We start from the raw sequence: 26,829 nt of genomic DNA, 5'->3' as shown, positions 1-26,829 counted from the left end.
CTAAGGGACTCAGAAGCTGATTCTTTGATTTTACCCCTATGACTTCTGCTTCCAAAGGAAGTTAAACAAGGTAGCGGGGAGGGGGGGAAACAGATAAGCTGAAGAGAATTGACCTGGAGCAGATCTAAAGGGCTGAAGAGATCAAGACTGCTGTGCAGCTCTGGCTTACTGGGCTCTGCTGTGCAAGGCTCAGTGTAGAAGGATGAGTGAGATTTAAAATGACAACCCCTCTGAACACTGACCAGGCCTTAATCAAGTCGGGTCCTCAGATGGTGGTCCCTCAGACCTCAGCTCTGTATGAAGGTGTCAGACTTTCTTTCCAGATCTTTCTGTGCCTGATGAGCACCCAAACTCTGAAAGCCTGTGAAATTTCTAGACTGCTCAGCTGTTTCTGTTCTATGCTTTCTTTCTCTCTAAAGCAACAATCCCGCTCATAAATACTATCTGGCCGTGGACCCTGTTTCAGGCTCACTCTACGTGTCGGACACCAATAGCCGACGGATATACAGAGTCAAGTCCCTCACAGGCACAAAAGACCTCGCGGGTAACTCTGAAGTGGTGGCAGGGACGGGAGAGCAGTGCCTGCCATTTGATGAAGCCAGATGTGGGGATGGAGGGAAGGCAGTGGACGCAACCCTAATGAGCCCTCGAGGTAAAGTAGGAAAAGAAGCCGGAGAAAACGACTGCGTGCGGCTGGGCTGGATGTGGAAATAATTATCTGGCAATTAAATCACTCCTTGCTCGGTGATTTTTATTCTGGGCTTTAATTACAGTGGATTGGCAAGTGCTCGTGCTTTGTTTAGTTAAAGCAAACTTTATTACCCCAACACTGAGTGCTGCAAAAGGAGAACAGAACACAAATTAGCAGGGTACCGCTCACTCCAAGAAGCAAGCGTGTAAACCAGGAAACAAATTACTGTTTGAGATACAGCCTTTGGGGAGAAAAACTGCCTGATGTGGCTTTTCTCTGAGTTTTTATTCGATGTATCTCCTTTTTCTTCAGAGTTAGAGAAAAGAATAAAAGGATTTTTTTGCCCTTTCCAGTTTCTTATTTTCAACAAAAAGTTTTCAAGATGATCTAGAGATTTGGGGATGTATTTCTTTTTAAGGCTTTTTCTCTCTCTTGCTTCCTCTTAATTGTAAGGATGAATTAATCAGGTGTACTTCCAGATGTTTCAATCATCTTTGATTTTTTTCAGTGGTTGAAAATAACTAGATGATCATAAAAGTGAATAAAAATGGAAGGTCCTGCCTCTTTGTATAGGAAGCGGTTTCAGTTAATACATAGAAGTTAAAAAGATGAAACTGTATCTTCTCTCACTGCCCAATAGGGATGAGCGCTGCAACCATTTGAAGCCAGAATTTTTAGATCAATATTTTATTTTCAGCCCAATAAATGGACAAGGCAGTGCACCAAATCAAAGCAGGAAAGGCAAGTGAGAAAAAGGCTGCCCTCCTTCCCAACCGGCAGCAGCATCCGTCTGTTCCTCCGAGGGAGCACCCTTTCATTCTGTGCCTTTCCTCTCTAAGGACTCCCAATGTGACAGGCATTGAACCTTCCCTTTTTTTTTTTCTTGGCTGGCAACCCCTGTGCCTTCATCTGGAAACACCAGATGTTCTTCCCTTATTTTTACTGCAACAGGTCGAAGAATAAAAAAAAAAAAGCATCCCAGAAATAATAAAATGCCCTCCTAGTTTTTAAAAAATTTTAAAGGAATTTTGAAATACTTCTAAAAATTCTTCATCCTCATTGGATCCTTCTGATGAAGAAAGCAATGCCTTGAATTTCTGAGAGCAAAATTTAGGAGATAGTTTTTTCACTGGGTTTCTGTAATATATCATACAGAGTTTGAATTAATAAACTGATGCATTCTGCTTGCTCTTTGGCATGTTTGGGGATTTTTGTGGTTTTCTTTAAAGCCCTGATGGATAAACCTGCTTGGTGCAATTTGTTTGGCAGAACTGTGGGTACTTGGAGGGTTCCAGGACCTGTGCTCAGGTTGGGAGGGAGGAAAGAATGGGGGAAGTGAACAAATGTCACTATCTTGTAGACTTGTCAATAAGACAAAGCCAGCCTTGAAGCCGGGAGCCTCACTGCTGCACTGATGCCTGGGGTTTATATTTGCAGGAATTGCAGTGGATAAGTATGGACTCATGTATTTTGTTGATGCCACTATGATTAGAAAAGTGGATCAGAACGGAATTATATCAACTCTGCTGGGCTCCAATGACCTAACTGCTGTTCGGCCTCTCAGCTGTGATTCCAGCATGGATGTCACCCAGGTAGACTCTTACTGCATTTATTTCCTTCTCTGCCTTAGAAGAGTTGGGCATCTATTTTGGATGACTGCCTGGCCACTTAAGAAATACATTATGCAGCACAAGATGATAGCATATTTGATTCATTACTGAAATGAGCGAACCATCCTTTTTACTGTGGCTAACACAGGTTATTTATGCAACTGTAGAGAAATAAGGTTGAGATAATGGGAGTTATTGTCTTAATTGCCTGTTATTCTGTAATTATTGTAGAGCTTCCACAATGTAGCATTCATTCTTTGCACAGAAACACAATTAGCCAAAGTTACGACCGCACGTAGCTTTAATATTTCGGAAAAAAAAATCATTATTTGAAATAGTTGCCGTTCATGACTTGGTTTCATGATTTACGCTGATAAACCCCTCACTAATTTGCTGTTGTTACACATGGAATTTTAAACACTAGAAGTGTACTTTTCAGTTACGAGTTTTACAGTGATAATTTGTGCAACTCATAGGTACGGCTGGAGTGGCCTACTGATCTCGCTGTCAATCCCATGGACAACTCCCTTTATGTCCTAGAGAACAATGTTATTTTACGGATCACAGAAAACCATCAAGTTAGCATTATTGCTGGACGCCCCATGCACTGCCAGGTTCCTGGTATAGACTACTCTCTTAGCAAACTGGCTATTCATTCTGCACTTGAATCAGCCAGTGCCATTGCCATCTCACACACAGGAGTTCTTTACATCAGTGAGACAGATGAAAAAAAAATTAATCGGCTCCGCCAGGTAACTACCAATGGAGAAATATGCCTTCTTGCAGGGGCAGCTTCAGACTGTGATTGCAAAAATGATGTCAACTGTAATTGCTATGCTGGGGATGATGGGTATGCCACTGATGCCATCTTAAATTCACCATCTTCCTTAGCTGTGGCCCCAGATGGTACCATCTACATAGCTGATCTCGGAAATATCCGCATTAGGGCTGTCAGTAAAAACAGGCCCATTCTTAATTCCTTTAACCAATATGAAGCTGCATCTCCAGGAGAACAGGAGCTGTATGTCTTCAATGCTGATGGGATTCACCAGTACACTCTCAGCCTTGTTACCGGGGAGTACTTGTACAATTTCACCTATAGCAGCGATAACGATGTCACGGAGGTGATGGACAACAATGGCAACTCCTTGAAGGTCCGTCGGGATGCCAGTGGGATGCCCCGCCACTTACTGATGCCGGATAATCAGATTGTCACGCTGGCTGTTGGCACTAATGGTGGACTCAAGCTGGTCTCAACACAGACCCTGGAGCTCGGATTAATGACATATAACGGAAACAGTGGTCTCTTAGCAACGAAGAGTGATGAAACAGGATGGACAACATTTTATGAGTAAGAATGTTTTTGGATATATTAAGCGTACATTTATTTTTCAAATGGTAGCGTGTAGGCCCTAAACTGACTCTACTGAAATTTGTTGTAGGTTTTTCACTGATACTGAATAAGGCCATTGCACCTCAGTCTAGTTTGATGTTGGAAATTATTAAGAGGCTTCTTGAATGCACCCGTCATGCTGGGTTCTCTGAGTGGGTACTGATCCACCTAAATCCCTGCCTGGGGTTAGAGTTCAGGGCAGCTCATCCACCTCCAGCACGAAGGACAGTGTGCCACGCCCAGAACCCCACGTTAGTTACCCTGCTCTTAGTTGTCACCACTGCTCCAAAAGTGCACAACCAGAGCAGCCCCCAGCACTCTGCAGCTCCCACTGAGCTGCCTCTCTAGGAACCCTCATGCTGCAGCTTCTTTTGGAACTCAAATTATCTGTCTTTCTGTTCAGACTCATATATTACTCATGGTTGTTAAAATGTTGATTAACTTCACTGATTGTTCATTCTTGAGACAAGCGAGGAAATTAGATCCCCAGCTATCTGTCAGACCCCTGGTGTAACTTCCATAATTTGTAGATAACCCAAAAGCACACTGGTGTTCATGAGTGTATAGATTAAATAGACAGAACTTCCTCTTTAAATGAAATTCATCTGAAGAGATGAAGTTCAAAAGTATATTAAAAATCTAGAAAAACTAGTCAGGTTTTTATTAATATTTATCTTATTCTTAGTAGTCTTACTGCTATTTTTTTCATCAAAACAATTTAAAAAATATAAGCTAAATGATATGTTGAAAAAATATATTTAGCTTTTAATTATGGCAAGTCTGACACCATATATTTTTTTATATAGTTAATTAATGATTAATAAATATCATTCCTCAAAATAGTGAGTAGAAAATACAAATAGGGCTTTATATTTCCTTATAAACGGCAGGCTTATTTTCAAGGTTAGGGACTAGCAATGACACGCACCTCTTTTAGTTTATTAATGCATTCAGCTTGGCCACCACTCTCTCTCTGTTTAGAGATAACACAGGTAACGTAGGAATAAAAAAGGACTGTATTCAATCTGCTCAGAATATCTCTAAATCAGCACTGCACCTCGGTACTTTGTCCCTGCTGCGTTTGGCTTTCCCGTACGAAGGAAAGCAGTGCCCTCTCGTGGGGCCCTGCACACCAAACCACTGATACCTCAGAGGTGTGGAGTGGGTTTTTTCCTTAATATTCTGCAAAGATTATTCCTTTACCACAAATTTGTTACAAAAATAGTCCAGTTGTGTGACATCAAGGTCACATAACCTTCTCATTACAAGTTCACTGGACTAGGCAGAATAAAATTCCCTATTATTGCTGATGAGATGTGGATACCCTTCTAGGTAGGTTTTTTCATTGTTTTTTCCTCAATAGGTAGCTCAAGATTCAGTCACATAAATTAGCTATTTCTCAAAACACCAGTAATTAATTGTAGAAAACTAAATAGCAAAGTAATTTAAAACTCAACATGAAAATCAATGAAACATTAAAAAAGGTCATCAGAAAGTTACCCGGCACAAAAGTGGTACAACTGGTGTCTGAGAATCACACCAAGTAGTAAGTTAACATGATGTATTAGAAAAATTGCATTATGAGTCCTAAGGAAACATAGAAGGTAGAGGCTTTGATGTCTTACTGAGATCAGCTGAAAATATCATTTAATGTGTATATAGTGCTGCAAATTTTTTTTCCAAGATCAAATAAGAAGAGATGTGCAACCTTTGCCTCAGGTCAGTGGAAGTTAAGTACCGTATTTAGGTCTAAATAGTACAGCCTGAGGTACTGCGTTAGATAATTAGTAACTTTGATGAGGCAGCAGAAATAACTTACTTTCTCCCAGATTTGTACATACATTCTCATAAGCATAGAGCCCACAGATGAGGGGACCATGTAGACATTATTTAAATCAAATTTACAAACCTAAACAATCACAGTCCACAGTCACTCCATACTGGTTTCTGTTTGTTCTTCAAAGCAGCTCCTAAGGGAAAATTCTGCATTCATCATTCTGCAATTTATTTTGGGAGCTGTAAGTTAATATCAATTGAAGACGAAAGAAATATTTAGCTAATGAGAGTTTAGAAGGACAACAAAATAGCTCTCTGTGCCATTACTTTCATGCATTCATACACAGATAATCAGGACCCAAAATTGTTAATATGGCAGCAGAATTAGAAAAGAACAGAAGTCTTCTAAGTAGTAAAATACGACATGAACTAAAGTTCTTATGAAAAATTTATTTCAGTGCATTTATATCAACCAGATGTTGAAGTGCTGTGCTATCTTACTGGGTATATTCCTTTCATTTATCTGAAACTTTACCCTGGAAACACTCTCAGAATTAAATTTGTGCAGTTCATGTAGGTGTGCATCTGTATATGCAGAGAAATGTGGCCACAAAGTGGTTTTGTGTGTGTATATACACACTCCATCTGTATATTCTATAGATAGCACCTGTGTGTGTGCAGGCAGCTCATTTGCAGTAGGAACAGGCAAGGCTCTTCAATAATAGAACAGCTACCAGCAGGCTCACAAGGGGTAATTTAAGCTTGGTTTGGGCATGAAGCACAGATCTTTGAAGCGGTTCCCAGTGGTATTCCACTTGGTCTAGGGAGCATCTGAAGAGAAGGCTGCAGTTTTCTTCCTAAATCAGGTTTTATGAGGGCGAGAAAATGGGGGTGTATGTAAATGTATGTGGGTCTGTGCCTTGCCCAGCTCTGTGTTGAGTCTGAAGCTGCTGCTCCTCCTTTCTGCAGTGCTGGATGTGGCTCTGTCCTGGCTGCTCCTGTCGAGCAGCACATGCTCAAACCTCCGAGGTCAGGATGCTGGAGATAAAAACTGCCTGAGGTAGAGAGGTGCCATAACACTGGGCATGGGAGAGCAGCCTTCAGGGCACTGTCACAGCTCACTGAAGGGATGCTCAGGTCAGGTGTTTGTAGCTGCCTGAGAAGGTGACAAGTGCTCAGCTGTGTCCCACAGTTGAGCTGTAGGTGTAGCGGGTGGCCCAGCACCCATGGGATGGCTCCGGAAGGCTCAGAGCCCCTGGGCTGGCAGAGTCAGCCAACACCTCTGTGCCTGCCCTGGTGCCTGGGGACAGCCAGAGCTGTCTTGGGAAGCCTTTTCCTTCTGGGGGACACTGGGTGGCAGTTAATCACCATGTGCTGGGGAGTCGGCAGCGGGCACAAGGAGTTACTGTTGTTTTTTAAGGTGCTGGCATTAAGAAAGGTTTTCTCCCCTTGTAACTTCATTAGCAGAAAAACTTGGGATGAAACCTTACTCTAACTGAAGTCAGTAACAAAAGCTCAGGAATTTCAGTGTACCCAGAGCCCACCTCATTTGAAAATATAAAGGTTGCCTTTATCAGATCTGGTTCATCCGGCCTGATGCTGTGTCATAGCCTGTAGTGACTGCTTCTGATAAAGATACCAAGAAGTCCCAGGTTAACTAGTTTCTTTTCCATTGCAAATTTTCTCTTTTACTTCATTAGGATCAGGTTCATGACATGAAGAAGAAAGGAATATAACCATTTAATTCCTACATAGTTTATTCTTATTATTCAGATTAATGTCTGGATGTTGTATTCTACTGAGTGCTTGCTCTCACATAATACTTAAATTAAAAAAAAAAACAACAACAAAAAAAAAAAACCCTAGGAATATGTCACTTAAATTTTGTAGTACATAAAAGGTTTCTGTTTTATTAATTTTAAATTTTTTACCTTTAAGGTATTTTTTTATATAGGATTTTATTGATGAAATGGATAAAGTAGAAATGCCTTCTTTATGCATTGGTATTACAGTGTGTGTCTGTCATTTAAGCAGTGAATTTTTTGTATATCTAGCTTGTAAACTAAATGTTCTGCAGATCTTCATGGAGAGTACTTTTGTGTGTATTAAGAGTGTCCATCACGTGCTTATAAACCCTTTTAATCTCTGCTGTTGCTGATTTCAAAACTGTGACCAGCGCTGGGAAACATGCCCCATGGCAGGGGCAAAATCCTGATTTCTTGAAATAGCACTGGAATATTTTCATTTTCCTATTTTAGTCTCTGTACATCCACATCCATATTTACTTTTTAGACTACCCTTGCACTTCGAACAGAGATTTCCAGTGAGTAGCCCACAGCAATCCCCAGGAATTTTTCCTAGGTTAATTAAAAACCCAGCAATGTGAATGAAGAGTTTAAATTAATGTCTCATTTGCATTGCCTAAAATATATTTGCTGATGGGGGATTTCACCAACCGTTTTTCTGGAAGTTCACCATGTGCTGCACAGTCACACTGAAGCTACTCATGGGCTTTTCTAGTTTGTCCTAAACAACATCAGAGTCACACAGAATCCCGTTGTCTTTCCTGTAATATTTGCCATATAAATGTTCTCTTCATCACTCTGGTCTTCACTAAACATACCACATACAGACTCTTAGGGAGCATCTCATTATTAACCTTTGAGATTTTTGAAACTGTCCATTTTTTGTGCTTTTTCCTTGGTTCCGTTTCGATGGATGCTTGGCTGGATCAAGTTCTTCCCTCATCTTTACTTTTTGAGTACTTTTCAATATTTTTTTCTGAAGACCCTTATAAAGACTTAACCAAATCCCCTTTCATAGATTATCTGAACATATTATCTTTTATCTAGTATCTTGCTGATATGTTGGTATCAGTATCTAGCTGATATGGTAGAAGTATTTATATATAAATATATATGTAAATGTGGAGAGAAACTTCTGACTTTTATTAAGAAAAATCATGCTGCTTACTTAATCTTACTTTGATCCTAAACTGCTTAAATGAACACAATGTATTATTGGTCCCTTTTAGGTCGCATGATGCTTTGTTTTATTGGTTTCCTTCTTTGCCTAATACTTCCATTGGTTCTGGTAAGGCTTGTTGCTCCACAGGTGATTTTTCTTTTTTCCTTCCTCCCCAATTTTCAGTTGAATGGGTGCAACCATTTGCAATGGATTCGAAAAGTCGTATTTTTTATTTGTGTTTATTGAGGAGCCAGTCTGTGTGTTAACTGTGGAGATGTGCTGTACAGTTCAGGTGGCACAGTTTGAGGTTTGTGAATGGTTTCATTGCAAAGCCCTGTTGAAAGCACTGATTTCTTCTCATCTTTCCAGCTAACCGTGACGTACAAAGAAGTGAGCGAGCTCCAGGGTACTAAATGTGCTCCTCTTCTCTTCTGTTACCCTCAGGCAATACAATGGATTTACCAGTTCTCTTCCAGGCTTCCCACTCCCTGGATTTCTGCGTTCCAAGGATGAGCAGTTGGTTTCAATCTCCACCTAAACTTTTCCCTTTATCTACACAGGACATTTTTTCTTGCCTTTCTGTGCGCTTTGGTGAGAGACTCTTGCACGAGTAGAGAATTGCAGCAAGCAGAGTGGCAGCCTGGAATGCTGATTTTGTTTCAGGTCCCCATTTCTTGCCCTTAAGATCCAAGGAATTGCTTCTCTGTGATATGTATGCACACAGATAGAGCATACTAGAGGAAAGGGAGAACTGGTATGATTTGATTTCCAGCAGCATTCCTTCTTTCCCCTCTCCTCAGGCTTTATACCTCTAAATAAATTAAACTCAATAAACTCATGGAGAGCAGCCCTTTTTATTTTATTTTTTTTTTATCTTTATGCCTCTGGAGCACTTAACTCATCTTCTAAGGTCTATTCTGAGTGCTGACTGCTGCCCTTTGTGAAACTCCTACCTATCCTGTGCTTTTCATCTTTCGTCTTTATGAGCCAAAACACTGACCCCAAAATGCAGTTCAATACCACAGATAAGATCAAAATGAAATTATGTTCTCAAGCTGATGTCTTTTTTTAATTCTTTATGGCAAGTTTATTCCTTGGTATGTCATTAAAGACCATACTTAGTTTCCACTAAGTATTTAATTGCAAATATGCAGTGTATGCACTTGTATATTGTAGTGTCCACCAGAAGTCCACTTCCTTAGAGTGAAATGCAACTATCAAAAAGCAGCTTAATTTACTAATTATAATTGTTTGAGCCAAATACCACTCTGTATATTCATAATAATTTAATGTAATAATTTGAAATGTGCTAGCCTGGATTTGCACCCATGTAATTGAGATCAGTATCTCTAAAAATATATTAATTCATCATTATAGACTCTTTCAAGAACAGAGAATTAGATAAGGCCAGGATGTTCTTGAAAACCTGTTTCATTCTGGGGGTTTTTTTTTGCACAGATGTGGTGCATTATTAATACATTGGGTATTGAAATGAACATATATCCTCATGCTTTCTTGCTCTCACTAACTTTTCTATTAGCTATGATCATGAAGGGCGTCTGACCAATGTAACACGTCCCACTGGAGTGGTAACTAGCCTTCATCGAGAGATGGAAAAGTCTATTACCATCGACATTGAGAATTCTAATCGGGATGACGATGTCACGGTCATCACAAATCTCTCCTCTGTGGAGGCTTCCTATACAGTTGTTCAAGGTACCAAAGCACACTTCTCAGCACACCTCCTAACCACACACAGAGCTTGAGCAAAAGATTTGTGTCATTAGGACCCTTATGAGCAGGGGGAAAATTGTGTTAAGGTTTGCAAGAAAGGCTCCCATAAAGCTTATTCCTAAAATGACAGGTAAGAGACATTTCACAACCATGCTTTGTGTCGAGTATGTCTGGTCACTGTCTGCAGGGGAGAGTTAGTCCTGCCGCTGCCTCTTGGGTCAGGGTCACTTTGCCCACTCATATATCTCTGTACTTCGTTGGAAAATTGGCTCTGACTTGAGTGCCACAGAGATGGAGCCTGACTGTTGGATGTGGGCTGCCTGGGAAGAGATCCTTCTGGAGAGGCTCAGGGAGCCTCCTGCTATGAGGAGTGAAATCTTCCAAATGTGTACACTGCCATTAATTACAGTGTAGAACAATCAGGGCAGGGGGTGATCACTTTGAAGAGCAGTGTAACAGCCCAAGTGTGGCAGGAGACATCAGCAGCACAGGGGTTCAGTGTTTGTATAGAGCTTTCCAGCACCACCCAGGCATTGTATCTGATGGAGCAAAACCAGTCAGTTATCAAAGATAGACTGAAAGGAATTTGGTGAGTGATGGGGCTTTTTAATTAAGATGTAATGTCACTGGAATGAGAATATCATCATCAAACAATAGTCTCCTCCTGACATAAATGTCAACATTTATAGACTATTATACCATGACAGCTCTGGTTACAAAGACTTTATTTTTCTTATAGCAGATGATTAATTACATAGATGCTGTCCTTCTGTCAGGCAAATATTGATGCTTTGCTGACAGCTGCACACTGTAGCACTCCACCCTGGCTGAGAATGGACTTGGCTGTGTCAAACAGCTGGAGAACCACACGGCCTTGGAAGCACAGGATTATTGCTGTAACTCTTCTCTGACAGCCAGGTGTGCCCATCAGGCCACCGTGGTTCTGGTGGGAAGGCAGGCGAGTGAAGGGCTGTGGCTGCCAGCTTGCACTGCTGGAGCCTCACACCTTGAGGATTTAAAGCCAAACTGTAATTCTGTACAAAGCCTCTGCTTGGAGACAGTTTTTAAACAGAGGGAAAGAAAAAAAAAGAGGCACTTACTTCTTCCTACCTATAAAGAGTCCAGTAATATTTTTCTTTTTGTCCTGGAGTTTAATGGTTTGTTGTTTATTCAGCAGTTCAGTTTTCAGGAGTTTTTGTTCATATCAGAAATAAATTACGTGGTTGAACACGTATCACTGTGCATTTTGATTCACAATTAAGACTGAAGGGAAAACATAATGAAATAAACACAGTGTCTCTCTGCAGGCTCACTGTTACACTACTGTTCTTTACATGAATCAGTAACATCTGTAATTTCCACCATAGTACCACGTAAATGGTAATTGCAGGCTGACTTCATTTAACATCAACAGGAGTGCAATAAAAAACCAATCAAATTAAGCTATATGTTTTCTTTATGACTGGAGTAGCTAAATTATTTTCTTTTCATTATTGCTGTAGATCAAGTGAGGAACAGCTACCAGCTCTGTAATAATGGTACTTTGAGAGTGATGTATGCCAATGGCATGAGCATTAGCTTTCACAGCGAACCTCATGTCCTGGCTGGGACTGTGACTCCCACCATAGGACGATGTAATATTTCTCTACCAATGGAAAATGGTTTAAACTCAATTGAATGGCGTCTGAGGAAGGAACAGATTAAAGGCAAAGTGACTGTGTTTGGAAGAAAGCTCAGGGTAAGTAGAATCTATCATTACAATAACGATCTTTTCCTCTTTGGGCGGAAAATTAACTTTTTTTATTTTGAAGGACATGCCTTCCCTATTTTCACCTGTTAAAAATGTACAACTGTGGGATTGTCTTTGGTATGACATGCTTTTCCTGTGTTTGAGAGCTCAGTTAGCTGCATGGGATCGTCTGCTGCAGTCAGCTATAGGAGCTTTGTTACTAAAAGTATTGCAAAAGTGATTGGTAAAAATACCCAGAATATTACAGAATCATAGAATCATCAAGGTTGGAAGAGACTTTCAAGATCATCCAGTCCAGCTGTTAACTGAGTGCCAACATAATCACTCCTAAACCACATCCCCAAGTGCCACACTCAGACCCCTCTTGAACGCTTCCAGAGATGGTGACTCCACTACTGCCCTGGGCAACTTACTCCAATGCCTGACAACTCCTTCAGTGAAAAAGGTTTTTTAAATATCTAATCTGAACCTCCCCTTATGCAATTTAATCTCATTCTTTCACTTCAGACTTAGCAGAAGAGGCTGACCTTCAACTTGCCACCTCCTTTCAGGGAGAGCAATGAGGTCCCCCCTGAACAAGGTGGGAGTCTGAGGGCTCACCAGTTGGTGCTGTGGAGCAAACACAACTGCAGCTTGAGCAGTTGCATTCTGCTGCTGTGAAACCCCCTTACAGACTCACTGACACAGGCATGTTGTGTTTATTCCCTTTCCCAAATGGCACGATGGGAAAATAATTGCTGTAATTACAAAGTCATAAGCGTAGGATAAGAAAGACACTCAGGTCATGTAATCTATCCCCTGCCAAATTAAAGATCTGCTGCAGCTGGATTAATCCCATTCTGTGCTTAGCTGGCCTGGTTTTCTCCCCCTTCAGTATCTGAACTTTGCCTGGCTGCTTTATATGCGTCATTTTGGAAGGGCTTTGAGGTACTGGGGAGAAAACAAATGTAGTGCCAATTAAGCCCTCATTCTTCTAGTAATTCTTTCAATATCAATGAACATAAGATACAGTTCTGTGTACTCAAGATGATATATTAAATGCAACATATGTAAACAATTATGTTGTGATTTACCAAAAAAAAAAATTACTTGGATGATAAATCTTGGTTTTTTCTATTGCTTAACATCTAATTCCCAATGTTGAGTTAACAACTCTTTCCTTATTCTTGTTCTCAAAAATGCACAGAATGTACTTATTGGGGAGAGGGGGAAGGTTAGACAAAAAATTGAATGAGATTAGTAGCTAATCCTTAATGACTAAATTTCATGGCTGTGTAATTGATTTTTGATGTGTTGACCTGCAGCAGTTGATTATAAGTGGAAAACAGATCGGCTCTGCATTTTGACTGGGTGTTCAAAATAAAAATAAATGGGACCCTGAAATGAAATTGCTGTAATCCTAACTCTCAATACTAAAAATTTAATAGAGGTACTTGTGGTAATTAGCTGACATTAAACACATCTTAGAGCTGAAACCTTGCCTGAGATAGGTTTTCTTGCATCATGTTTATGCAAATCAAAACAATACTTTATCTAGCAACACCTCAACATTTAATTGTCTGGTGTTAGTTCCTGTAACAATAATCACATATCCATTTAGCTCTTTTAAATGAAAATCACTATGAGATTATCACAGGTTGAGTGGACTGAAAATGAAATTCGAAAATGAGGGAGAAAGCATAGAATTTATTTGCATCTCATTTATTCTAATTCATCTTTATAAATTGTTTAGTGAACGAAACAGAGCAAGTGTTTGGAACATTGAGGGGGAGCCAGTGGCAGGCAGGGACTGCTGTGGCACGTAGTGGTACAACCTGCAGAGGTGAGAGTGTGTGGGAGGCCATCTCTGGATCCCCAGTCCAGGATCAGGATTATTGAAGGGGTGGTCATTCTGTAGGATTCACCTCTCAGGTGAGTACTTCACCTCCTTGCCCCTGTTCTCCGATACTGAAAGGGGACTTGTAATAAAGATGGGGACAGACTTTTAGCAGGGTGTAAAAGGACAGGGGGTGGTGATTTTAAACTAAAAGAGATTTAGATTTAGACTAGTTATAAGGAAGAAATCTTTTATGGTGAGGGTGGTGAGGCACTGGCACAGGTTGCCCAGAGAGGTGGTACATGTCCCATCCCTGGAAACGTCAAAGGTCAGGCTGGACTCTGTGCAGCCTGTTCCAGTTGTAGATGTCCCTGCTTGCTGCAGAGGGGTTGTACTGGGTGATCTTTAAAGGTCCCTCCCAACCCAAAATATTTGGTGATTCTATGATTCCTCACACAGTGCTGCTGCCCGTGCCTCCAGCTTTGCTCCACCGTGCTGTGGGCACATCACAGCCACACATGTCAGCCTCTGTACACACACCGGGGCAGATTTCATCACCCCAAGAAAGGAAGCCCTGCTCTTCACCTTTATCTTCTCCCACTCACTGTCTGCTGTTTTATGCACCTCACGTTCAGTGCCTTGTGGTAGCTTCAGATAAAGTCGTGATAAGATTCCCTTCTGAAGAGTTTTTGTTGCGGTGCAGCGTCACATAAAGTGATTTTTGTGGCCAGACCTTTCCAAGACACAAAGGGCACATCCCTACAGCCACTTCAGCAGCTGCTGAGGGAAAACCAGATGTGCACGTGGGGAGGGAACAAAAGAGAAAGGGCTTGTTAGGTAATCTGCAGTCGTGCTAATTGTAACTGTTATTACTGTTCCCAGGAAGAGTGGGAGTCAGCCTGTTTGGGTTTCTGTATAACTAATATGATACTGCAATTACACTCTCTGGTTTTACTTATTTTACAAATGCAAATGGACTTACTGGATTATCCAAGGAGGTGATATTTGTGTGTGCATCTCCAAGTGATGTTTGTGGGTGTGCACAGCTCTTGTCTGTGTAATCATTATAAAAAACCCTACTAATTTTCTGTTCTGTGGCAAAAAACCCTAATAACTGTTACAATGTTTTTGAGAAAAGAGAGGATACCCGAATCAGAGTTTCCAACATGCAGATTATGGTTGCAGTTACTGTAATGGAGAGAAAGAACCCCAGAAATCCCAACTGCTTTATGAAGCTTCAGAAATTACAATAAAAAAGTCAAAACACAAACAAAAATCCAAAAGCTAAAATTCAGTTAATAATCTTTCTAAAAGACTTTTTTTTCTTTTTAGAAAATCTGCCCATCCTTAAGAAATTGGGATTTGTCAGTCATACACTAACTCTTTAATTCTATAACTAAGTGTTTTTGGGAAGTGAAAGCCCTCTTCTGTTGATGGAAAGGGGTTTCTTACTTCTCTGTCATCAGGACTGATCCTACAAAACAAGAGTAACCAGCTGAGAAAGTACTAATGTTGGGTTTGGCTTCCCTGGCTTTGCTTTCATTATAATGGGAGAGCAGAATATGATTTATTTTGCCCCAAGGTGTTTTAAGAAAAATACCCTATCTTTCCTTTGAATCATAGGAGAAGTTGCTGGGATAACCTTTGGGAAAACCTACAGAAGAGAGCTTTTTTTTCTAGTAATTGCCCACTGAGGAAATGCAAACTGCTAAAGAGATAAATTTTATTAATGGAGAAAATTAGGATAATGAGCCATAATTTGAAATAATTATTTCTTTACAAACACAAAATTGTATTAATTTTAAATGTGCTTTCTGTATAACTGATTTCCTACTGAGTTGGCTGGGGTGGGAATTGGGTTTACCCCTGCCAGTGAATATATCTCAGAATAACTTTTATGTCCTCAAGAAAGGCTCAGGGTTAATTTACATATTGTTTGATGTGCCGTTTAATTTTGGGTAAGAGAAAACGTTGCTTAATCAAAGCCACTGTAAAATATAAGCTGAAGAACAAATTCCCAGAAATTGATGAATACTTTTTAAGTAGTCATTGCTCTGAAATTATATCTAATTTAAAGACTTCTACTTTATTAATGATGCATCTACAATTAAATTACTTAAGAAGCTTTATCAGATTACAGCATTAGCCTGAATTCTATGGCTTAGCCCTCAGTGAATATATTTATGTATCTCTCATTATAGCATTCTCACTAGAAGCTTCTCCATTTGGCATTCTTATTCTCCTTTGCTTCTATTTTGCTCTTTTACTTAAAAATAAAATAAGTCTGGCTCTGAAACTCTTCATGCTGGACTTTGAATGAAAATTATAACCAAAAAAAAAAAAAAAAAAGAAAAATATTTAACCTTGTTATTTAGCACTTTTGTTTTTCAACACTAGAAGTCCATCTTTCCCAGCCTGTATGATCAGGATTTTTAAACAGAAGAATTGAAACCCATCCCTAGTGATTGGGTTGCTGAAGGATCTATTGAATATTTGGAAAGTAAATGAAGAGAACAATAATGAATGAATTCTAAACAGGGTGTTGGAATTACAGAAGCCAAGTGGCTAAACTAAGAAAGGCAAAAAATTATAATTTCTTCTATGGTTCTTAGGATGATTGTAAGGGAAAAGGCAAAGAACTATTGATGGCAGAAGTAGAAAAATTACTTCCGTGCAAAATAATTCGTTTCCCTGCACTTTAACACTTAGACATGCAGATTGTCTGCCTGTTCTGAGCATAAGGGAAGCCTTTGTCTATGGGATATCATCTCCCATGTTGCGGGGAGATGGGAAATCAAAATTACACATTTGAATACACTGAGAAGTAGAAAGTAAAAGCCAGTTAACAGGAAGACATCCTAGACTTCCCAAAACTGATTCCTCTGTTGTGTTTCCACACTGTAAATCCATAGGGATTTACAGTGTGCCCACCACACACGAAGTGCAGCCCCCTTTCCTTCCCTTCCACAGGTGCACGGGAGGAATTTACTGTCCATCGACTACGACCGGAACATCCGCACGGAGAAGATCTATGACGACCACCGGAAATTCACCCTGCGGATCATTTACGACCAGCTGGGACGGCCCTTCCTGTGGCTGCCCAGCAGTGGCCTGGCTGCTGTCAACGTGTCCTACTTCCTGAACGGGCGCCTGGCCGGGCTCCAGCGCGGCGCCATGAGCGAGAGGACCGACATCGACAAGCAAGGCAGGATCACATCCCGCATGTTTTCCGATGGGAAAGTGTGGAGCTACACCTACCTAGAGAACGTAGGTGATGCTGTGTTACCTTCTGGCATCAACTGCAAAGGCACAAAGCGCTGCCCAGTTTCGTTTTGAGCTGTACACATAACACACGCACGCAAACCCCTTTAAATTTAATGTGTTCCAGCTGTTAAGAATCCCTACATACCTGGTCTCCAAATTCCTTATCTTTTAATTAGTCAGCTGAATTTGACTAATTTTTAATGGGAAATACTTTGTTCATGGTTTGTGTCTTTTGATATTTTCCTGACAGCGGTAAGGCTGCCGTAAAACAACATAAGCTAACACAATGAATTTTGCTTAATTAAGCCTAAAAATGCACGACTAAAGCTGACTAAAGGTTCATGTAGGAACAGGTAATTCATCTTTAATCATTACTTATTAAATGAAAATATGGTAATGCATTTTTACTTAGCCTAATTAAGACCCTTTAGTCATAAAATTGTCTTAAATCCTGTAAGATTGCATATTGTTTTCCCTTTCCCTTCTTGTTGTTCTAAGCAAACCAGAGCTGATGCTCTCTGCTTTCTCACATATTTCACAGTAACGGTTGTGAATTACAACTGGTGACAGAAAGATAAATCAAGTCATTTATCTAACTCCTCTGAATCTCTCAGGAAAAAAAAAAAAGAAAGAAAAAGAAAAAAAAAGTCCTCCTACAGGGAGGGTAGCTCACAGGTTGCTAACCTACACTTTCTCTGGAGCGTCAGCATATTGATTTCCAAGCAGCAGATCCTCTCATCTGGCAATCTGACAATATCCCTGAGCAGCTCTGTGCCCCTGACTAATGTATCTGATTCTCTTTGTAGTCATTTAACATTAGTGCCTCTCCGGTAAACTTTTCCTCGGTGCCCTTCCACAGGCCACATGCTGAAAGCTGGTAACTGTTTGTTCTTGTTTCCCCCCCTAGTCCATGGTGTTGCTGCTCCAGAGTCAGCGACAGTACATCTTCGAGTACGACTCCTCGGACCGCCTCCACGCTGTCACCATGCCCAGCGTGGCTCGGCACAGCATGTCCACCCACACCTCCGTTGGCTACATCAGGAATATCTACAACCCTCCTGAAAGCAACGCTTCCGTGATTTTCGATTACAGCGACGACGGGAGGATTTTGAAAACGTCGTTCTTAGGTACTGGCCGGCAAGTCTTCTACAAGTATGGAAAGCTGTCCAAACTATCTGAAATTGTTTATGACAGCACCGCGGTGACTTTTGGGTACGATGAAACTACGGGTGTCCTAAAAATGGTGAATTTGCAGAGTGGGGGATTTTCTTGTACGATTCGCTATCGGAAAATTGGTCCCCTCGTTGACAAACAAATCTACAGGTTCTCTGAAGAAGGCATGGTCAATGCAAGGTTTGATTATACATATCATGATAACAGCTTTCGAATCGCAAGCATCAAACCCATAATAAGTGAGACACCCCTCCCAGTTGATCTCTACCGTTACGATGAGATTTCTGGCAAAGTAGAGCATTTTGGCAAATTTGGAGTAATTTATTATGATATAAACCAGATTATCACCACAGCAGTTATGACACTGAGCAAGCACTTTGATACCCATGGACGGATTAAAGAGGTTCAGTATGAAATGTTCCGGTCCCTGATGTACTGGATGACTGTGCAGTACGACAGCATGGGGAGGGTGACCAAAAGGGAGCTGAAACTCGGTCCCTACGCCAACACGACCAAGTACACCTATGATTATGACGGAGATGGGCAACTGCAAAGCGTGGCAGTAAACGACAGGCCCACCTGGCGCTACAGCTACGATCTGAACGGAAACCTGCACCTCCTGAATCCCGGGAACAGCGTCCGGCTGATGCCGCTGCGCTACGACCTGAGGGACAGGATCACGCGCCTGGGCGACATCCCGTACAAGATTGACGACGACGGGTTCCTGTGGCAGCGGGGCGCGGACGTGTTCGACTACAACTCCAAAGGGCTCCTGACCAGAGCTTACAACAAAGCCAACGGCTGGAGCGTTCAGTACCGCTACGACGGGCTGGGCCGAAGGGCTTCCTGCAAGACCAACCTGGGGCACCATCTGCAGTACTTTTATGCTGATCTTCACAATCCAACCAGGGTAACTCACGTCTACAATCATTCCAATTCCGAAATTACCTCTTTGTACTACGACCTGCAAGGCCACCTCTTTGCAATGGAGAGTAGCAGCGGGGAAGAGTATTATGTGGCCTCTGATAACACGGGCACTCCGCTGGCCGTGTTCAGCATCAACGGCCTCATGATCAAACAGCTTCAGTACACGGCATATGGGGAGATTTATTATGACTCCAACCCAGATTTCCAGCTGGTCATTGGCTTCCATGGAGGGCTGTATGATCCTTTAACCAAACTTGTGCATTTCACCCAAAGGGACTACGATGTCCTGGCTGGGCGCTGGACATCTCCTGATTACACCATGTGGAAAAAAATTGGCAGAGAACCCGCTCCTTTCAATCTGTACATGTTCAAGAGTAACAACCCTCTCAGCAATGAACTGGATCTAAAGAATTATGTAACAGGTGAGGCTTCATCGTATTTATATTAAGTAACACTTCAGTTTGGAAGCTGAGAAAAAAATGTGACTTCTCCTTACTAGCCCTTGGCTGAGTCCTCCCATCAAGTGTGGGCCATTTTCCTTTTTGTACTATGAAAAGGGTTGGCTAGTGCTGATCCTTTGGCACTGCTCTTCCCTGAATGAAGGGCACTAAGTGAGAAGCCACGATGAATTATGGAGGGAAAAAAATAAAACCAGTTTTGCTGAATATTAAATTTCAGCGCAGCCATAGTGTTCTTCCTGTTGAACCAGTACTGCATGAAGATGTGATCATTCTAATTCTATATCAGGAAAAGTGAAATCACCTACAGGAATCACTGGCAGGTTGGTTCAGAATCACAAGCCAGAACTGCTCAGATCTCTTCCTTTCTGGGCTACTTTCAAAATTAACTACTGACTGAGCCCATGGGCACATTATGAATTAGCACCCAGAATGGATTTAATTAAACTTTTTACCATTTAACTTTCAATATGCAAACAGTTTTTAGTCATTAAAACAAAATCCTTGATGTTTTTTAAAATTATTTCATCCTGAAAGACTAAGAAATGTTATGGAGTGTGTAGAGCTGAGAAACAAAAGTAGTTTTGATCACATATGTTAGAATTGGGTAAAACTTGTAACCCCTTCTTAATTAGGAATAATTTTTCATTTAGTAACATCACACAGTACTTGAACTAGCTGCTGGCAGTTTCTAAAAGGAAAGGTAATTAATATGTCTTCAGGAAAAGCTTTTTTTCAGAATTGAATATGCAGTGTACAATAATTAGAGCACTGATATAATTTTTAAAAAGAAGTGATCTTAATTTTAGCAGTAATTTGAATTCCAAGAAAAGTGTGCATTTTCTTCAGAGAAAATCTTAGCAAGTTTCATTAGTACATTGTGACCCAATAGGTGTAACACACCCCAGATTCTGCTGGAGCTGCTCTGCAATTTGGAGACAGTGCAATTTCTATCTGACAGTGTGAAAATACTGATGACCGAAATTACCATGGGATCAAATTCTGTTGTCCTAAATTCAACAGAATTCCTATTTTCATCTACCACTGTTTGATTTAGGTTTTCAGCATCATCTTACCATATTTTGCTACATTCTAAAATTGCATTACTTTAGTTTATCCATCCACTGGAGGAGATCTAGAAAGACAAATTGCACTTTGGGACAACACACACCTTGTAGTCTGTAAAAATATTTAATCAGTGATGCGATTATTTGTTGCTTTATGGACTAAACAGATTATCTTGCACAAGAAGTGATGATGGTGATACCTCTGTTGTCATAGAGTAAAAAAAACCAGAAAACAAAAAAAAACCCCAAACATCTCCCCCCCAGTCCATTCTTACTGTTAACCCCTGACACTGCTTTATTCACAGATTTGCTGAAAAGAAATTCCTGTAGCAAGTGCAGTGCTGCAAAGCAAATTAGCTAAGCAAATTAGTGACTACTTTGTGTATAGGTCCTCCTCTGGTTTTCTGTGGAATTAGGGCAGCTGAAATGAATTGTTCAGGAGATACCATTTAACTATAAAATAAATTGAAGCCTTAAAAAGGAGCAGTAACCCTGTGCAAAGGTACAGGAAAAATACAGTAGAGACTGTGTGATGGGAGATAGATACAGATACCTTAGTAAAGGCAGAGTATTTTACTACTTATTTTAGAACCAGAATGGCCAAGAAAAGAAGACTTTTGGAAAAAAAACCAGCTTTGCAACAGCTCAGCTCACAGGAAGAAGCTGCAGTAGCAGCATCAGGAGCCAGTGTAGGCCAGCGAGAAGAGTTGGATACTGGGAAAGACAGGAGAGATTCTTAAACAAAAATGGTCATGAACCAGGACACAGAAATGTAAAACGGGGTCATGGACTCTTTTCTTTTTTGTTAAAAAATCATTTGGATAGCTAGAGTACATCATTAGTTCTTAATACCTGCTGAGGGAGAATTACTGTTATTAATTTACTTCCTTAGGTTTTTCAGATAGATCTGAAGGCAGAGTTTTCCTGGTCAAACCCACAGCTGGAACTTCCCAAAGCTCACCTTAGAGCTGAGCTGTAAGCAGCTCCTACATTCCCTGGAGGATAGTCTTGGTGCCTAAATTTAGACATCTGATTTACAAGTCTGGCTTCTCACTGCTTTTAATGGAGCCTCCCGAGAGCCAGTGACAGCTGATAGAACTAGGACATAGAAGAAAAGCCATGTGCTTCCCCAAAGGACTTTGCAAATGTTTTTAAAGTGTTAACCTAATAAAATATCATTTTACAATACAGTTATAGGTTACAGTAGCCACATTAGAAGGTGTCAGAGAAGGAACAAATACTGCATACCATAAAATGTTTGGATAAACCACGTGCTATAATGGAAAAAGAATGAAAGAGGTGGTATATCCTTGATGAAGTATTTAGGTTAAATTTAAAGCAATATTTCCTGTGCCTGTTCATGGTAGATTGCTGCAATTCTGTGAAGTTCCACACTGTAATATTAATTGTGACTTCAGTTGCTACTTGAAATTAAGGATGTCAAGGATGGATTTCCAAATTTTTTTATTTCCTCTATTTGTTACACACGTTTGTTTCTCACTTGTCTGCTTTCTTTTGATTTTTTTAGATGTCAAAAGCTGGTTGGTGATGTTTGGATTTCAGCTTAGCAACATTATTCCTGGTTTCCCTAGAGCAAAAATGTACTTTGTGTCACCGCCATACGAACTGTCTGAGAGTCAAGCATGTGAAAATGGACAGGTAAGCAGAAGTATTAAGTTACTTCTTTTGATAAATTTGCCCCACTTTATGGGTAGAATTGCTGGCTCTTCTGTAGTTACAGCAGAAGGCCACGTATCTAATTCAGTGTAAAATGAAGTGAGTATAGCTAGATTTTATACTAATGAACATATGCCTTTCTTGCCAGCCTTCGTTGTTATCATAATTACAATGTCATTAGTTTGTCTTTTATTGAGTTATTCCTTGATTAACAAGTTGTAACTCGATTAACTTGATTAGCAATGACAAAGGGAGACTTTGTCAGGGTAATTTATCATCTGTTGTACCTTTGGTAAAACCATCCTAGTAACAGATGTGTTGCAATAAACTTAGGTTGGTACTTGTACTGGTACAAAAGGGTTCTACTTCTCACCCTGTAAGAGGATTTCTTATCATTTTTTGCCATTTTCCTAGTTGGAGGTTTTTATTTGACACTCCAGTTAACTTCAGTTACAGTGTTCATGCTTAATTGTCATGTTAAGGGTGAACAATTGTTTTGACCTTTATAATAAATTACAACGCATTTAATAAACTTAAGAAGAGCACTAGTCTAATTCCAAACTTAGCCTTTGCTAGGCTCACTTCATCTTTGTGGTAATGCAGTAGAAATTATTGTATAAACCTAAACATACCACTTTCACAGGCTTCTAAGTAATTTAAGAGTCTAAATCCCCTCTTCAGGAATTGCCATGGTACTTTTGAGGCAAATTTCACCTATTTTCAAAAAAGCTTACATTCATAAACGTTTTAGTTATATATAATGGTTAAAATCTCTAGGCAAAAGTGTCCAGGAATTAAATGCCACCTTTTAATACATTGATTCTGTTTGTTTCCAGCTCTGATTAAAACTGTGCTAGACTTGGGTCTTTCTTATTCTTTTACTGGACATTATATAATTTGCCAAAGTTGAAATTTTTGGTACATATATGTTATGAAGGGTGATGAGAATTATTTTATTTGGTATTAAGGATGGCAAAATAATTTGTCAAGTGAGCATTTACCCGATTCTGAACAGGATATGTGTAAGGATGGGTAACTGAGGGTGGTTTTTCAGTAGAGCAGAATTTTTCACTGCGTAACTTTCCTTTGAAAAAGCAAAGCAAAGATCATTATCGGTCTCTGAAATGATTATGTTCAGATCTGTATCTTCTTTGGTGTTTTTTTTCTTTTGTTTTGCTCTCCCCAGCTAATCACAGGAGTGCAGCAGACGACAGAAAGGCACAACCAGGCTTTCATGGCTCTGGAGGGACAGGTCATATCTAAAAGACTACACGCCAGTATTAGAGAAAAAGCAGGTCACTGGTTCGCCACGACCACTCCTATCATTGGGAAGGGAATCATGTTCGCTGTGAAGGAGGGCCGTGTGACCACCGGCGTTTCCAGCATAGCCACGGACGACAGCAGGAAAATCGCCTCTGTCCTGAACAGCGCTCACTACCTGGAGAAGATGCACTACAGCATCGAGGGGAAGGACACCCACTACTTCGTGAAGGTCGGCTCGGCCGACAGCGACCTCGTCACCCTCGCCATGACCAGCGGGAGGAAGGTCCTGGACAGCGGCGTCAACGTCACCGTGTCCCAGCCCACGCTCCTTGTCAACGGCAGGACTCGAAGGTTTACGAATATTGAGTTTCAGTATTCCACCCTGCTGCTCAACATCCGCTACGGCCTCACCCCCGACGCGCTGGACGAGGAGAAGGCGCGAGTGTTGGAGCAGGCCCGGCAGCGAGCCCTGGGCTCCGCCTGGGCCAGGGAGCAGCAGAAGGCGCGGGACGGCCGAGAGGGCAGCCGTGTATGGACAGACGGAGAGAGGCAGCAGCTCCTGAACACGGGAAGGGTCCAAGGTTACGAGGGATATTATGTCCTGCCCGTGGAGCAGTACCCAGAGCTAGCAGACAGTAGCAGCAACATCCAGTTTTTAAGACAGAATGAAATGGGAAAGAGGTAACAAATTAACCTGCTGTCATCCTTTGCTGGATGAATCAGTAGTCATAACTGTTATCTCCTCTCCTAAGGAGATGAAGACCTAAATGGGGGCACTAGGCTGAGCTACTCTGGGATAGTAAGTGGCAAAAAAGCTCATATTTTTTGAGTTAAATGCTACTGTTCAAGGGATTAAAAACCACATCCTGAAGTGGACTAAAGCCAGACTGAAAACTCTAACCGTACAAATTAAAAAGTACCCCTGAAATATTACCCACTTGTTCTGGGTCTAAAGAAAAACAAAAAGAAGGCCTCGTATTGTATTACCTCACTCCATTCACACGTGAGCAAACTAAGAAATCCAAGTGGGCCACTTTCACTAACCAGCTGATGAAACACAGATGATTCAGACTGCTTGTTTGATAAATATCCAAGAGGTTTTCATTTAAAGCAAAATACAGGTGCATTTAAAACATGACTTTGGGGTGATTTGTGTGTAGCAACTGGAGGACAAACGGAATGCAAGTGAGAGCGCACTGGAAATAGGAAAGGAAAAATATATTTAAAAGTAACAAAACCACACTTGCACTCTGACCCTCCACTTGTCTGGCCTGAAGCTTAACTTATTCAAAGAGGGCAGAGTGTAAAGTTACATTCAAAATGGTGGCTATAAATCACTACAGATAAATTTCATACTCTGTTTGTCTTTGAAGATTTCCATTGTGGACAGTATAACACAGTTACAGGGTGTAGTCTGTTTAGATTCAGTAGTTTGTTGGTATCAGTTCCAGTAGAGCTGTGGGCATTGTGTTACACTATTGCAAATGGGCACCACGTCAGATCACCCTGTACATACATCAGCCAGAAGGCACAATCACTGTTTCAGATTTAAAAATTATTAGTGTGTTTGTTTGGTCGAGAAACTGAGACAATCACATTACGGTCACCACTAAAAAAAAAAAAAAAGAAAAAAAAGTCTAATAAGAACTTTGGTACAAGAACTTTTTTGTAATATACATGTATGAATTGTTCATTGAGTTTTTATATTAATTTTAATTTGCTGCTAAGCAAAGACTAGAGACAGGCAAAGATAATTTATGGCAAAGTGTTTAAATTGTTTATACATAAATAAAGTCTCTAAAACTCCTGTGAATTACTTGTCTTCCGTTGCAAAATCTTGTAAAAGTGATTCATGTCTCACTGTCATCTAATGCACACAGCATCTTGTATGTGGAAATGACTTCTTGTTGCTTCGTGGATTCTGCTGGTCCTTTCATCTCTGGGCAAGCAAAGTCCTACATACACATGACCCAAAACTCTGCTTAGGACACAGGAGAAAATTGGTAAATGCTTTAGAAATTCCCTCTCTGCACCTCACAACTAGCAACCCTCAAACTGCCGTGTGTTTCAATCCTGGAATTAGTTTAATTGCACTAAAGTAACGTCCAAAAAGTTTGAAAATGTAGTAACATAATATTCAATGGAACATGGAAGGCTGTGAGCCAGGAAGTCTCCATGAAATGTCTTCTTTGGGAGATTGCTTATTTCTACCACATTTAAAAATGAGAGGTAAGATCAAAGTCTTTCTCCTAAGCAAACAGTCACTCCTGGTGATGATAAAAGGGGGCCATCCATCAACCAGAGCCCTGCCACTTTTATCTCATTTAAGTATGTAGCTGGGGAGCTCTACTTAATTTTGAGAACAGTTTTGCTTTTGGGGTTGCGAATGAGGTTTTTAATGATTCACGATACTGACTGAGATGCTTGAGTGGATTATGGGCATTAATTCACTCCAGGGCATTTTTAAAGCCAAACCGTTCAGTGCCTGTGTTGTGTAACACCTGGAGCACTCAGAAAGCACATCTAATTTCTGCTGTGCAAACAAGAGCCCCCCCATTCTGACTGGGCCTTACACCTACATGTTCACCCAATGTAGTTCACCCACAGGAACCCCCAGCTCTGTTTGTTACTCATCCTCTGAAGGAGGAGCATGGCTGCATTTTCAGGTAAAGTTCTGGTTGTCCTTCACTGCAGGTGTTTTTCTGTGCTGATGGGCTTGAAGAACTGTTACATTATCAGTCTGTTCTTTACAAGTGAAACCTCTTAAGGAAATATTGTTACTTTTTTTTTTTTTTAAATGGAGTCATAAAACACAAACTCACAAAGTGGAGAGACTTTCCATGATAACAGTTTTTTGTGGATTACTTGGCCCTGTACTGGTAAGGTGCTTGGGTCATTTTTTGGGATGGATTTTTTCTTGCAGTTGAGAGGTTTGTGTGGCACATCAAAGAGTTTGGAAGAACTACTGTATTCTTGTAATTATGATAAAAGATCTAGATTCTCTCATGTGTTAAAAACAGCTCACTGTTAAAGGCCATACTAAAGAGTTCTCACTTAACAAAGGGGGAGATGACTGGTGTGGCCATGGCCTGCTCTCTTGTGGTCCCCTTTTCCCTGTTTCTGGAGGCATCTCTTCCTCCCTTCTCCTTTCTACAACCTTCCCTTTCCTCACCCCCCCCCCCCCAAATTATCTCCTGTTCCTCTCAGAGCTCTTGCATTTGCTCTCTCCTCCTTGCTAGACTCTTCCATATGGAATAGATGAT

The 26,829-nt window shown here is 40.7% G+C and overlaps 1 protein-coding gene across 13 annotated transcripts in view; it reads left to right on the top strand.

Moving 5' to 3' along the window:
- Window positions 1-25,379, top strand: part of TENM2 (teneurin transmembrane protein 2) — a 625,985-nt gene extending 600,606 nt beyond the window's left edge. For all 13 annotated transcript variants that reach the window (XM_027643089.1, XM_027643088.1, XM_027643087.1 and 10 more), the window contains 9 exons: window positions 420-652; window positions 2,129-2,283; window positions 2,778-3,652; window positions 9,978-10,153; window positions 11,674-11,909; window positions 16,708-17,004; window positions 17,909-19,523; window positions 22,155-22,285; window positions 23,490-25,379. In XM_027643089.1, coding sequence (XP_027498890.1) covers window positions 420-652; window positions 2,129-2,283; window positions 2,778-3,652; window positions 9,978-10,153; window positions 11,674-11,909; window positions 16,708-17,004; window positions 17,909-19,523; window positions 22,155-22,285; window positions 23,490-24,251 — 4,480 coding nt within the window. In that variant the 3' untranslated portion in view covers window positions 24,252-25,379. The remainder of the gene's footprint in view (window positions 1-419; window positions 653-2,128; window positions 2,284-2,777; window positions 3,653-9,977; window positions 10,154-11,673; window positions 11,910-16,707; window positions 17,005-17,908; window positions 19,524-22,154; window positions 22,286-23,489) is intronic.
- Window positions 25,380-26,829: the final 1,450 nt, after the last annotated feature.

The sequence above is a fragment of the Corapipo altera genome, unplaced genomic scaffold (genome assembly GCF_003945725.1).
Source record: "Corapipo altera isolate COAL_440 unplaced genomic scaffold, ASM394572v1 75, whole genome shotgun sequence".
Taxonomy (NCBI): domain Eukaryota; kingdom Metazoa; phylum Chordata; class Aves; order Passeriformes; family Pipridae; genus Corapipo; species Corapipo altera.
This window is presented reverse-complemented; position numbering and strand designations above follow the sequence as displayed.